The sequence below is a fragment of the Chiloscyllium plagiosum genome, chromosome 11 (genome assembly GCF_004010195.1).
Source record: "Chiloscyllium plagiosum isolate BGI_BamShark_2017 chromosome 11, ASM401019v2, whole genome shotgun sequence".
Classification (NCBI taxonomy): domain Eukaryota; kingdom Metazoa; phylum Chordata; class Chondrichthyes; order Orectolobiformes; family Hemiscylliidae; genus Chiloscyllium; species Chiloscyllium plagiosum.
In genome coordinates, this window is record NC_057720.1 from 56,135,203 (window position 1) to 56,148,460 (window position 13,258).

Genomic DNA, 13,258 nt, shown 5'->3' on the forward strand with positions numbered 1-13,258 from the left:
ATATCTTCAAGTCCTAATCTCTCCTACTAGTGGAAACATTTTCGCCACATTCACTCTATCCAGTCCTCTCAGTATTCTGTAAGTTTCAATGAGACTATTCCCCCCCCACCCCTACCCCCATCCTTCTAAACTCCACTAAGTACAGACCCAGAGTCCTCAACCACTCCTCATTTGACAAGCACTTCATTCCCATCACCATTCTTGTAAACCTCCTTTGGTACCCCCTCCGTGGGGGAAGGCACATCCTTCCTTAGATATGGGGCCCAAAACTGCTCACAATATTCCAAATGTGATCTGATTCGAGCCTTATACAACCTCAGAAGTGCATGCCTGCTCTTGTATTCTACTTGAAATGAATGCTAACATTTCATTTGCTTTTCAATCTGCAACTAAACCTGTTATGTTAACCTTAAGAGAATCTTGAACGAGAACTCCCAAATCCCCTGTGCTTCAAAGTTCCAAAGCAGCTCCCCATTTAGAAAATACTCTATGCCTTTATTCTTCCTACTAAAGTACATTACCTCACACTTTCCCATACTGTATTCCATCTACCACTTTTTTGCTGACTTTTCTAGCATGTCTACATCATTTACAAACATTTTAATACTTATTGCCTCAAACTTGCACAAACCACAAGGAATACTGAAGTCAAAAGGCAGGACTTCCTTCCCACACTGCACTGAATTACCATTTGCCCCAAATTTCCAATTGATGCACTCTGTTCTGCAAGCTTCTATGTTCATCAACAAAGGCAACACTTACATCTGAAATATTTTATATAGTGATGAATAAAAATTCTAAAGTCTGCATTATGGCTAACTGCTGAAGATTTTTCCTTCAAATCTTTAATGAAGTCTAGGAGAATAATTAACTTGCTGTCCGTTTATAGCCTTAAGCAGCTTAGGCAGACTTCAGGAGCTCTCCAATGATTTGTCATATTGGCTGCACGCATGCAGTAATATTTTTGACACCATATTTGCACAGGAGGACATTGTATATAGTTATATGGAAAATTACAACTATTTAAATATGCCAAGTAATTACTTTTTTAAAATCTCAGGTGTTATCCTAGACTGTGTCAGCAGACGATTCCTGCATGGAGGGAGTTACTACTGAGCCCAATTCTGTCGTCTTCAATATCCAAACATAGCCATATTACTATTAATGGATCAGAAGATGGATGCCACTGGATATTTTTCTTCAATTCATAGTCCAGGAATGCTTTGTATCCAAATTACTGCCCTGGCTGAAATTAACTCAACACAAGTTTTCTCACTGAGAGTTCGAAGAATTAGAAAAATTGACTAGATCTTCAGATTATTATACATTAGTGTAATATTTTGCATCCAAAGTGGTTTTTTTATAGATTGCGCAGTCATATCAAACTACTATAGCAAAACAAATTTATCACCAGTGAAGTCAAAAAGAAATCCATCATGGCCTAAATAGGACTGTATTGGCAATAGATCTATTTGTTGTGTGTAAAGTCTTCAATGGTTTTATATTAACCAGATTTCCAGATTCAAAATGATGTAATTGTATAATTTCAAGGTCGAATTTTAACTTGGTAAAATATTAACATGTATCACTTTAAATATGTTAAAAGAAATAAACTTTACAGAGAATAAGCTATTAACCTAACTTTTTTTCTTTTCAATTTAAGAAGTGAAAATTTTTTATTCAGTTCTAATTTTAATCGCTGATATACAAATAACATTTTCAGATTTTCTGTGATCAAATAAACCTTTCCATATGTGAGGTACAAAAATTCATTTTTGGGAACAGCAGAGTATGCATTGACCAAATAACATGGAATAGTAAAGGTCTGAGCTCTCCTGAACAAAAGTGCAGCTTTTAAAAATCTATTTTCTACACTAACAAGACTTATATGTAGAGGTCAGTTAGATCCACCAGTTTCTCTCTCCAATTTGGTGCCAAAGCAAAGGGAAGCCACCTTATTATCATTATTCTTTATTTGGCATGAAGGATATTTAGTGCAGAAATATGTTACTGCAAGCCTGCAATTCTTAAAGGACAGTGTCTGAAGGTAACCGAAGCCCAGTAAAAGACCAGAAACATGAAAATAAAGAGAAACAGAAGCACAAAAATAAAAGAGTAAAAGAAGATTAAATTAGAACCAGTAAAAGCAATAAACTAACACTGCACAGTACTTCCAAGATTTTAAAGGTCTTTAATATGACTTGCAAGGCAAACATTTTATTATGGCCTTGGAAGCACAAAACACTTGCACTGAATTTCAACTTTGAAACAGCATGTACAGTTTTATTTCACAGATCAAGCACTGGGAAGAGAGCTCTGAAAATTTTCTTTCAAACCAACAAGGAGAAGATTGACAGAATTAATATGTACTGTCTTTCCAAGGATGATCAGAAATGCCTAGAAAAGATTTGGAAAGTAACAATTCAATGTAATAATTAATTTCAGAATAACCAGGCTTCAACACACGTCATACAGGCTAAAACCCCAAGAGGCTGTTGACAAATTATTTGAAGGTACTGAAGCAAAGGGCATCAGTGTGACTTCTCCAAAAAGAGCCCTCAAAGTGTCATAGAATTAATCATTGTTTCCACACCAATTAAAGTTTTCAAGAAAGATCTTCTGAGCAAGAAAAAGGGCCATACCATTGGTACCTTACATGAAAATGTGGGTAAGCATGAAGCCATAATTGTAGTCTAAGAACAATTTCATACTTTAGCTTTACAAGACTTTGGTTGGGTCACTTTATAGGCTTTAAAATGTCCAGAACTAAGGAGCATGCATTTAAGATGAGAGAGGGAAAGTTCAAAGGAGATGTGAGGGACAAGATTTTTACACCGAGAGTGGTAGGTCTTTGGAACGCGCGAATAGAGGTGGTGGTGGAGGCAGATACAATAAGGGCGTTTAAGAAACTTCTAGTCAAGAGCATGAATATGCAAGGAATGGAAGGGTATTGATCAAAGTTAGGCAGAAGGGATTAGTTAAATTTTGCATCATGTTTGGCACAACTTCGTGGGCTGAAGGGCCCGTTCCTGTGTTGTACAGTTCTATGTTCGAGGTGCAGCCAATGCTATTGCAATGGTCAGCAAAGTGGATCAAACCAACAAGTTCTGTAAACGATGAGGTTTGCAAAGCTGCCAAAAAGCAATCCAGCTTCAGATCTGTAAAGCATGTGAAACCAAAGGACATTGAGCATGTGTATGCAAGAAATCTAATTTCAAAGGCCAAACCAGACTCCAGCACAAAACACAGGTGACCAAAAAAATGGTACAACACCACAATACTACAGTGAGGAAAATGTTCAGAATGTACAGGCATTTAGAGGAATTCAGGATTGCTGAAGGAGGGTAAGCCATTTTGTTTGTCTAACAGGTTGGGAGATAGTTTCTCCCTGTGTGGATGAGAATGGGGGCTGTAGAATAGATGAGCAAACTTTTCATGGCACTGTTATGCAGAGAGCCATTCAAGAGTGAGGAGAAAAAGAAAAGGTGGTTGTAATTGGAGACAGTATAATCCAGGAAAGAGACCTTATTCTCTCTGGTCAGGATTAAGAGTAGCAAAGGCCATGCTGCCTGCCTGGTGACTGGGTTCAGGGTATCTTATCTGAGCTGCAGAGGAAATTGAAGAGAGAAAAGAAAGATCCAGTTGTCCTGGTCCATGTAGGTAACAACAATATGGGTAGAAAGAGGATCTTCTGAGCAAATATGAGAAGCTAAGGCTAAATTAAAAATCAAAACCAACAAGTTAATAACACGCAGTTCTGAAGATAGGTCACTGGACCCGAAATATTAAATCTGATTTCTCTCCACAGATGCTTCCAGACCTGCTAAGATTTTCCAGAAATTTCTATTTTTGTTTCAGATTTCCAGCATGTGCAATTCTTTTATTTTTAACCCCTGGGTTGCGACCTGGGCCATGAAATAATTGGTGTAGTGTCAACAAGATTGAACATGTGGTCCAAAGATTGGTGTGGGAGAAACTGGTTCAAATTCATGGGACTTAGCGCCAGTACTGGGGAAGGAGGAAGCTGTTCCGATGGGACGGGTTCCACTTGAACAATCTGGGACCAGAGTACAGTACTGGCAAATTGCATATAAGGCTAAATAGTTGGTGGGGGGTGGGGGATTCAGTTGCACAAAAAATTAGGGAAAAAAATAAGAGGGTGTGAGTGCTCAGCAGGGGTTATTATAGTTTCCAGAACAAGTAATGCGACAGAGAATATAGGGACATTCAGGAATCAAACCTGAGGCACAGCTGATAAAGGACTATGAGAAGGGGGAGTGGGCGGCAGTCAATACAAGACTGAGGGTGATGTACTTCAATACACTCACTCTTTAAAAAAAAAATCAGCTTAGAGCAAAGACTGAAATTGGCAGGTACAATGCTGTGGGAATTACAGAGACATGGCTGCAAGGGGTTCAGTGCTGCAAACTAAACACCCAAGGATACGTGTCCTATCAAAAGGACTGGCAGTTGGGCAGAGGAGTGAGAATTGCCTTATTAGTATGTAATTAAATTAAATCAAAGGCGAGAAGTGGTATAGAGTTGGAAGGTGAGAATCTGTGTGGATAGAGATGAGGAACTACAAAGAAAAAAAACTCTAATGGAAGTTATGGACAGGCTTCCCAGCAGTAGTCAGGATGTGGAGCAGAAAATAAATCCGGAGATAGAAAAGGCATGTAACATGAACACAAATACAATATTCATGGGGACTTTCATATGCAGCTGCACTTGGAAAATCAGATTGAAAGTAGAAGAAAAAGAGATGTTTTTGTGTTTGGAACAGCTTGAGGTAGAGCCGATGAGGGACCAGGCAATTTTGGATTGGACGATGTGTAATGAGGCAGATTTGATTAGGGAGCTTAAGGCAAAGGAGCCCCTAGGGGGCAGTGACCATAATATGTGACAGTGGCACAACAGTTAGCACTGCTGCCTCACAGCATCAGGGACCCAGGTTTTATTCCATTCTTGGGCGATGGTCTAAATAGAATTTTCACATTCTCCTCATGGATGTGTGCATTTCCTCTGGGTGCTCTAGTTTCTTCCTACAGTCCAAAGATATGCAAGTGGATTGACCATGCTACATTGCCACTGGAGTCCAGGGATGTGTAGGCTAGGTGGATTAGCCATGAGAAATGCGGGGTTACAGGGACAGAGTGGGGGGTTGGATCTGGTTGGGATGCTCTATAGAAGGTCGGTACAGTTTCAATGGGTCAAATGGCCTCTTTCTGCCCTATAGAGGTTCTATGATTCTATTATATATTTCCAACTTCAGACAAATGGTATCTTCACTGAGAGATTTGCTCAAGTAGGGCATCCTAATATGTAGCAAGATAACCATACTCTCAATTCACTGAAACTGGTTCTGTCAACAAAATCATGCACACCGAATTACTACAACCCCCCCAAAAAAAGGTATGATTCTCAAAGCAGATGACAAATTATGCCTACACAGTAAGTATGAATGATTCTGCCCAGCAACCAGATTTCTTGTCAACAAAATCATGCACACCGAATTACTACAACCCCCCAAAAAAAGGTATGATTCTCAAAGCAGATGACAAATTATGCCTACACAGTAAGTATGAATGATTCTGCCCAGCAACCAGATTTCTAATCATTCTGAGACAGGGATATTCTTCAAAGACGGAGGAGAGGGAAAGAGATGCACAAACAGTGAGCAAGTGGAAAACTAGCAAACTATGCAGTGGACACAGAATGAAATTCACAACTGCGAATACAAATATTTGGAAATTTTCTAGAATATACACCCAGTCTAGGTCGTACAAAGCCATTGCTGATCATAATGCTACATTGGTCAGAGCTGGCTTTGGTTTCTTTGCAATGTACAAAATGCCACTCATCCATAAAAAGAGTGATGACAACTGTGCAGCTATGGTGAGTGACAGCAACTAACAAGACAACATAGTTTTCAACCATGAGCAACCGTGAACAACACATACTTTCCTAAATAGGTGTCCAATCACCAGAGCAGGATGAGTTGTCAAACCTCCAAATTGTTACACTGAAGTTTAGTTATTAATTTTGTCAGTGTGTTTTATCAGTTTGTATTATTATCAAATTGACAGCATATGCCTACGTACAGTCATGTATATCTATTTGGGACCATTTTTTACTTGTGTGAAAAGGGATAAGTTCTGTGATGGCATACATCTAATACACCTTGTACATTTAGGATGCATGTTCATGATACAAACACCATATCATAGTATTTAACCTAAGGATATAAATGTCTCACACTTGATCTTAATTGAGGCCACATTACTAAAAGCATGCCACTATTTGTAACCAAATCACTTATCATTAACCAGACATTGAAATTCCCATATTATCATAATTGCATACATTAAAATCTGTAATAAGCATGAATTGATTTTTTTAGTACATGTAACTCATATCTTGTTCTTGCGTTATGGGAGCTCACATAAGCATTTCTTAGTAGCTTTAACGTGTACCACCTACAAAATACTGTGAAAACATTTGCCAGGGCTCTGAAGACAGCACCTCTCAAACCCATGACTACTTCAATCTAGAAGGACAAAGACAGCAGCTACTTGGGAACACCACCCCACCTAAAAGATCCCTTCCAAGCCACTCACCATCCAGACTTAGAAATGAATCAGAGCTGAAAATGTGTTGCTGGAAAAGCATTTCCAGCATCTGCAGTCCTCAATTTCTCTTAGAAATGAATCACCATTCCTCAGTATTGCTAGTTCAAAATCCTGGAATTCCCTTCCTAACGGCATTGTGGTTGTACCTACAGCACCTAGAATGCAGCAGTTCAAGAATACAGCTCACCACTACCTTCTCGAGGGTAACTAAAGATGGGCAATAAATGCTAGTTCGAGTTAGTGACATCCATATCCTTTGAATGAATTCTCAAAAAAAGAAGCGGAGTGGCTTTGATGGAATCAAACTGTGCATTCATGAGCAGGTTTTGCAATGTAAATGCTGCTTGATAGCACAAACATTGACGTAAGTTAAGACGTGGACATCAGAGTTGTGGATGACCTCCAATTTACTGTGGGACACAAATGAGAAATGCATTGGAAAATTCAAGCCAAGAGGTAACAAAAGACAAGGATAAGAATTTTAGCAACAGATTAATTATGACATGGTATGGAGTTGGGGGATGATACAGAGCCGAAAGACAATTCGAGTGATAAACAATTTCTCTCTAGATTTGAAAAACTACTTGTGGTTTATTTATATCAAAACAAACAAGCAGAACTCAGATGAATGGAGCAAGTTTCTAATACTGGCAGAATTGTCAATCATCTTGTGCAACAATCTAGTGAATATTTCTTTCAACAAGAACACAAACACTGTTCACACTATTTCATCATCGTTTGGGGACAATTTTTAACTGTGCTGTGATATTGAAAATGAAATGACTGTACTAAAACTTTAGAATGACTGGACTACATAGCAACATAAAACAGGTACTGGGTAATGACAGGCCATGATGATTTTATTGTTGATTATTACTGACCATGATTTGTTTTATTGCGTCTTTAGTATCTCTGGTACTTCTGTGCCAGTGTTTTATCAGTATTTACAATACTTCACTGTTTGCCAATAGATTAAAGTATACTTGTTTCAAATGTCAGAAGCTATCATGAAAGACAGCCAATTGTATTTCTGTTTGGATTGGTGAATTTTCATCTAATGCGAGCAGACTTTCATGTAACTTAATATCTATTGCTGCCATGGATTATAAATTATATTTTCAGGTCTTCTCTATGAAGCAAAAGTACAATTTACTCTAAGTTTTGAGTTAACTGCTAAGAATCCAATGATAGTTTAGCTTGTGTTTTTTTCTACATAATGTAGTTTACTGTATGATGTCACAATTTGTCCTTATAGATCTTGAGTTAAGGGAGCAAAAATATCATCAGATATTCCACTACTGAATGTTAACCAGTGAGGTTACACTGGTCTTGTTGGAATTTCCAGCTGAACTCATCCCAATTATGGAAGTAGGGTTAGCACAGAAATCGGAGCTGAAAATGTGTTGCTGGAAAAGCGCAGCAGGTCAGGCAGCATCCAGGGAACAGGAGTCATTTTCGGCTCCGGGCTGTTCTCACCACGTGTTTGGGGTTGCCCAGCTCCCACAGCTGGCATCTCCTAGCGGACGGTGGATGGCTGTGCCCCCTATGGCGCCCTGGACATCTTGGGATGATTTCTAAGTGCTGTATTTTAGGTTTAGATGAAAAAAAAATGATAGAGAGCTAACAGAACACAGGCAGTGAGTGATTGACAGGCTAGGCAATAAAAGTTACTCAAGTGTGTCATCGCTGACCACAAAGTAAACAAACTCTTCAGTGCTGAACAAACACAGCCAAAGCACTTAGTAAGGCCAGAACAAGCAAACACACCCCAAACAAACACTTAGAAACCACAGGACAGTACAACACAGCTGGACGAGTCAATGTTGTTCCAGCTGTGGGTGTATCAGGAGTAAAGCGAGAATTTGATGAGTGGTCTCTCCTGTAGATTAGATTTTTTTAGATTAGGTTACATTACAGTGTGGAAACAGGCACTTCAGCCCAACAAGTCCACACCGACCCGCCGAAGCGCAAGCCACCCATACCCCTAACCTAACACTACGGGCAATTTGGTATGTCCAATTCACCTGACCTGCACATCTTTGGACTGTGGGAGGAAACCGGAGCACCCGGAGGAAACCCACGCAGACACGGGGAGAACGTGCAAACTCCACACAGTCAGTCGCCTGAGGCGGGAATTGAACCCGGGTCTCTGGCGCTGTGAGGCAGCAGTGCTAACCACTGTGCCACCGTGCCACCCACACTGTGTAAGTAATCTAATCTAATCTGTACTGTGCCTAACTTTCTCTACCCGACTGCCTTTCTCTTGGCTAGAACAGGTTTGTGACAGCAGTTCTGGCTCAAGGTGAATCACGCCTGGGCCAAGTTAAGGTAAAATTTCAGGTAATTAATTTCGCACAGGTGACGACTTCCAGTCCACGCTGTTTAGGACCGAATTACCGGCTGCCAGTTCACTTACTTTCCCACCAATTTCCTCAGGCCCAGACATGGCAGCTTAAAAGTCACACATCAATTTCGGAGTCCAGTGCCCACCTCCCCAGGCCAGGGTCACTACTCAATTTCTGAATTCCAGTAAGTGAAGCCAATTCGCCGCAGATCAGAATTGTGTCCACCCTGCACAGTTATCCAGTCTTTCTCTGGTCTGACCCACTGGGCAGGGCTAGCCGCCAGGTACCAAGCGGCTTAAATGTAAAAGGTGAGGTTCACTTACCCTGTTGAGAGAGAAAACCAGAAGGGTCTGCCGACTAACGCCAAACTGTCGGAGAAATTTGCCCAATAGGTTAGAGATCACAAAACCCCGCTCAAAGTGAAATTGGCAAACAGTTTATTGCAAGTGATATCGCTGGAAGAGAAACTGACCAGGCTGACACAGAACTGACAGTGTGTTACAGGTAGATCAGATTTCCCCTCCCAGAGCTGAGGGTGAGGCCACTTTTATAGTAATGCTGCACAATGACACTGATTAAGAAATGGGAAACTAGAATGTTTCTGGAAATGGAGTAATTTAGTTGTAAGGATGCTAATTGGAAAAAGGTTTAGCGGATGAATGTCCTGTTCCTTCACACAATGCAACATCCTGACAGCATCATGGTTCCATTCCTCTCCACAGGGAGCTGTTAATGTCTCTTGTAAAGTGGTGAGATGCTTCCATTGTCCTATTCCTGGAGCATGTTCTTTGCTGGTGCCTCTCTGTCTGACCTGCTCTTTGTGCGGCTTTGGTATTGCTGAGTTGTGAAACTGCCCTTGGGGCTTTGACATATCTGTGGTGCTCTGTCATGTCCATGGGAGCTTACAGTATATTCCCCTTGTCTGCATGCTGTCTGATCCAGCCATGAGCTGCTCAGGAATTCTGGGTGTTCTGGTACAGTTTGACCAATATCACTTATCCTGGGTTAGCAAATCTTTTCCCACAGGGATACTCTTCCTGGTTTCCTGTGCTGTACATCAGATATCTCCTTCCTGTTCCAATACCCTAATGAGAAGGGTAAACCTGAATAAATACCCCCGTGGGTTGGATACCCCTTTGTAACTGAGCCAGGGGAACCCGGTAAATGTCCTCCAGCTCTATCAATCCCAAGGGTAATGATGGCTGTGAGTTGGTCACTGAGCTCTGAGCTGAAGCGAAGCCTGGAATCCCCCTGATCCTGAGGTGGTACCACCTGCTTCAGACAAGATCTCCAAGCAACCTGAGTGAGACCCACAGCAAGAGACCAGCTGCACTCTGACTGCAGTTCGACAGCAACCTGCTGGATTCCCATTTCCAAAGCCACATTCCTATACATCCCTGAATTATCCAACATCCACATGAAGGTCAGCAATCTATCTCCCTCTGCCTTAAAACCATTGAAAAGTAATGAGTTTCACTTCTCAGTTTGATAGCAATCTCCAATGACGAACACTCTCAAGTGCATTTCCTGGGTTGTGCAATGGATAGTTTCTCGTTGTTAGGAAATATCTTTCACTCACGTTCCCCTCCAGGGTTGGGAAAGTCCAATTGAATGGGGCTACGATGAGTGTGTGAGAAAGCTGGTTTTAACCCTATCCCCAGTACCTCGACAAGGATACCTCAGTAACATTGGAGGAGAGGAGAAAGTGAGGTCTGCAGATGCTGGAGATCAGAGCTGAAAATGTGTTGCTGGAAAAGTGCAGCAGGTCAGGTAGCATCCAAGGAGCAGGAGAATCGATGTTTCAGGCATAAGCCCTTCTTCAGGAATGTTTCCTGAAGAAGGGCTTATGCCCGAAACGTCGATTCTCCTGTTCCTTGGATGCTGCCTGATCTGCTGCGCTTTTCCAGCAACACATTTTCAGCTCAACATTGGAGGAGATACATGACCCTGAGGGGGATGTGTTATTAGGGCAGGGTTCCTGGATGACACCTGGTTTGCTGTAATTGTTAAAGGTTGAGGGGAAGGGTCAGTCCACTTGTAGTGTTTACAATTGGACCAGTGGGTGGGAGAGGGGGGCAATGACTTCCTCTGATGTTGGAGTTGGTGTTGGGTGGTTTAAAGTTTGGGAGCAAAGTGATTCAGGAGTGAAGTCAGGAATTACTTTGTTACACAGTGAAAACCGTAGCCCCCTGTCCCCCCACCGCCCCTGGGGGCGGAAGTGGCTGCGGCGACCACAGAGATAGAGTTATTCCCCATAGCCGCAGATGTCGCGAATCTGTCGGCGATTGTCTTCATGGCGATCGTGGAGGCGGTTGTCTGAGCAGCGATCGCGGAGGCGGTTGTCTGGGCGGCGATCGCAGAGGCTACGAGGTCGGTGGGGGCGGAAGTGACGTCATCATCTGCGGCGGCTATTGCCGCGGGCGATGTAGCGGCCGCGTGTGTAATGGCGCCAGACTGATTTCTGAGGCCGATGGAAATTTTGGAACAGTTGAGGAATCCGGAGTGTGGGGGTAAGTACATGAAAGTTTTTGGTACTTACTGTCTTTAATTTCCGATATGGCTAGGAAGAACTGTTTGTTTAGTTTATGGATCCTTCTGTGGATGAAGATCAGTAGAGGTCCTTTGCAGGTCTGTGAGACTGTTGTCCTGAGCTGGGGTAGGTCTAATTGCAGGGAATGTAGGTAGCGGCGCATGGCTGCAAGTGTGGAGCGGAGGATCCGGAGGGAGATCTGTTGCTGGAGGCTTCGGATTTGTTGTAGGTACTGGTTGTCCTGGTTGGGTCCAAGTTTTGTTGGTTGGAACTTGGTCCGGAGAAATCACAGAAATCATGGACCATGGTGCTACTCCTTGCCTGGGCTGCTAATCCTGGCTGATTCAATTGTAGAGAATATTACTGAGACCACATCTGGAGTATTATGTTTACTTCTGTTCCACTTTTCAGAGAGGGAGTGCACCAAAGGATAACACTGATTCCTGAGACAGTGAGATTGTCCTGTGATGAGAAATTGAAGAGAATTGGCCTGTATTCTTTGGAGTTTAGAAGAAAGAGACATGATTGCATGCAAACAGACATCAGAAAGGTTGGCAGTTATCCAACTCGTTCAAACCACAGCAAAAATAGAAGTTGCTGAAAAAGCTCAGGAGACCTGGCAGCATCTGTGAAAATAAATCACAGTTAACATTTCAGGTCCAGTGACCCTTCCTCAGAACTAATGATAGCTAGAAAAATGTTTGTTTATTTACAGAAGATTTGGTGAGGAGAAGGAGTAAGGAGTAAATGATAGATGGGGATAGAGCACAAATACAGAGAAGAACAGTTGGACAGACAAAGGAGTGGATAATGATCTAACTAGGAGAGTGAATAGCTGTTAATGGATTCTGTTAGCAGCCAATAATTGATAGTGTGTAATGGCAGACTGTGTAATAACAAGGCCTGGTGTGTATGATAGGGGGCTAGGACATGGGGGAGTTCAGGCCCTAAAATTATTGAACTCAATATTGAATCTAGAGGGCTGCAGGTTTCCCAAGTGGAAAATGTGGTGGTGTTCTTCCAGCTGATGCTAAGCTTCACTGGAGCACTGCAGTAAGCCTGAGACAGAGAGGGAACAGAGTGGTCCATTAAAGTAGCAGGCAACTGGATGCTCAGGGTCTTCTCTATGGGCAGAATATAGTTGTTCAGCAAACCATTCACCTAGTCTACACTTCATTTCCCCAATGTAGGGGAGACCACATTGTGACCAGTGAATGCAGTAGATTATGTGAAATTCAGGTAAAGGATTGCTTCACCTAGAAGGTATGTTTGGGCCCCTGGATACTGAGGAGGGAGGAGGTAGATTGCAGGGAAAGCTACTGTGAGGTTGTGGGGCAGGAGGGTGTGTGGATGTTGGGAGTGAAGGAAGAGTGGACCAGGGTGGATGTGGATGTAGGTTTGCCTGCTGAGCTGGAAGATTCATTTTCAGACATTTCATCACCATCCTAGGTAACATCTTCAGCGAGCCTCTGAACAAAGCACTGCTGGTGTTTCCTACTTTCTATTTATATATTTGGGGTTCCTTGGGTTGGTGATGTCATTTCCTGTGGTGACATCATAACAACAGGAAATGTCATTTCTTGTTCTTTTTCTCGGGGGGGGTGGTGGTGGTAAATGGGATCCAAGTCAATGTAAATCCAAGTAAATCCAATCATTTTTCCCTCCTGAGAAAAAGAACAGGAAATGACATCACCATAAGGAATGAAGATTAGAGTAAATTACTTACAGTGTGGAAACAAGCCCTTCGGCCCAAC

The 13,258-nt window shown here is 42.1% G+C and overlaps 1 protein-coding gene across 5 annotated transcripts in view; it reads left to right on the top strand.

The window, feature by feature from the left end:
- Positions 1–1,623, top strand: part of dnai4 (dynein axonemal intermediate chain 4) — a 121,607-nt gene extending 119,984 nt beyond the window's left edge. For all 5 annotated transcript variants that reach the window (XM_043699392.1, XM_043699395.1, XM_043699396.1 and 2 more), the window contains one exon: positions 1,061–1,623. In XM_043699392.1, coding sequence (XP_043555327.1) covers positions 1,061–1,072 — 12 coding nt within the window. In that variant the 3' untranslated portion in view covers positions 1,073–1,623. The remainder of the gene's footprint in view (positions 1–1,060) is intronic.
- The last annotated feature ends 11,635 nt before the right edge of the window (positions 1,624–13,258 follow it).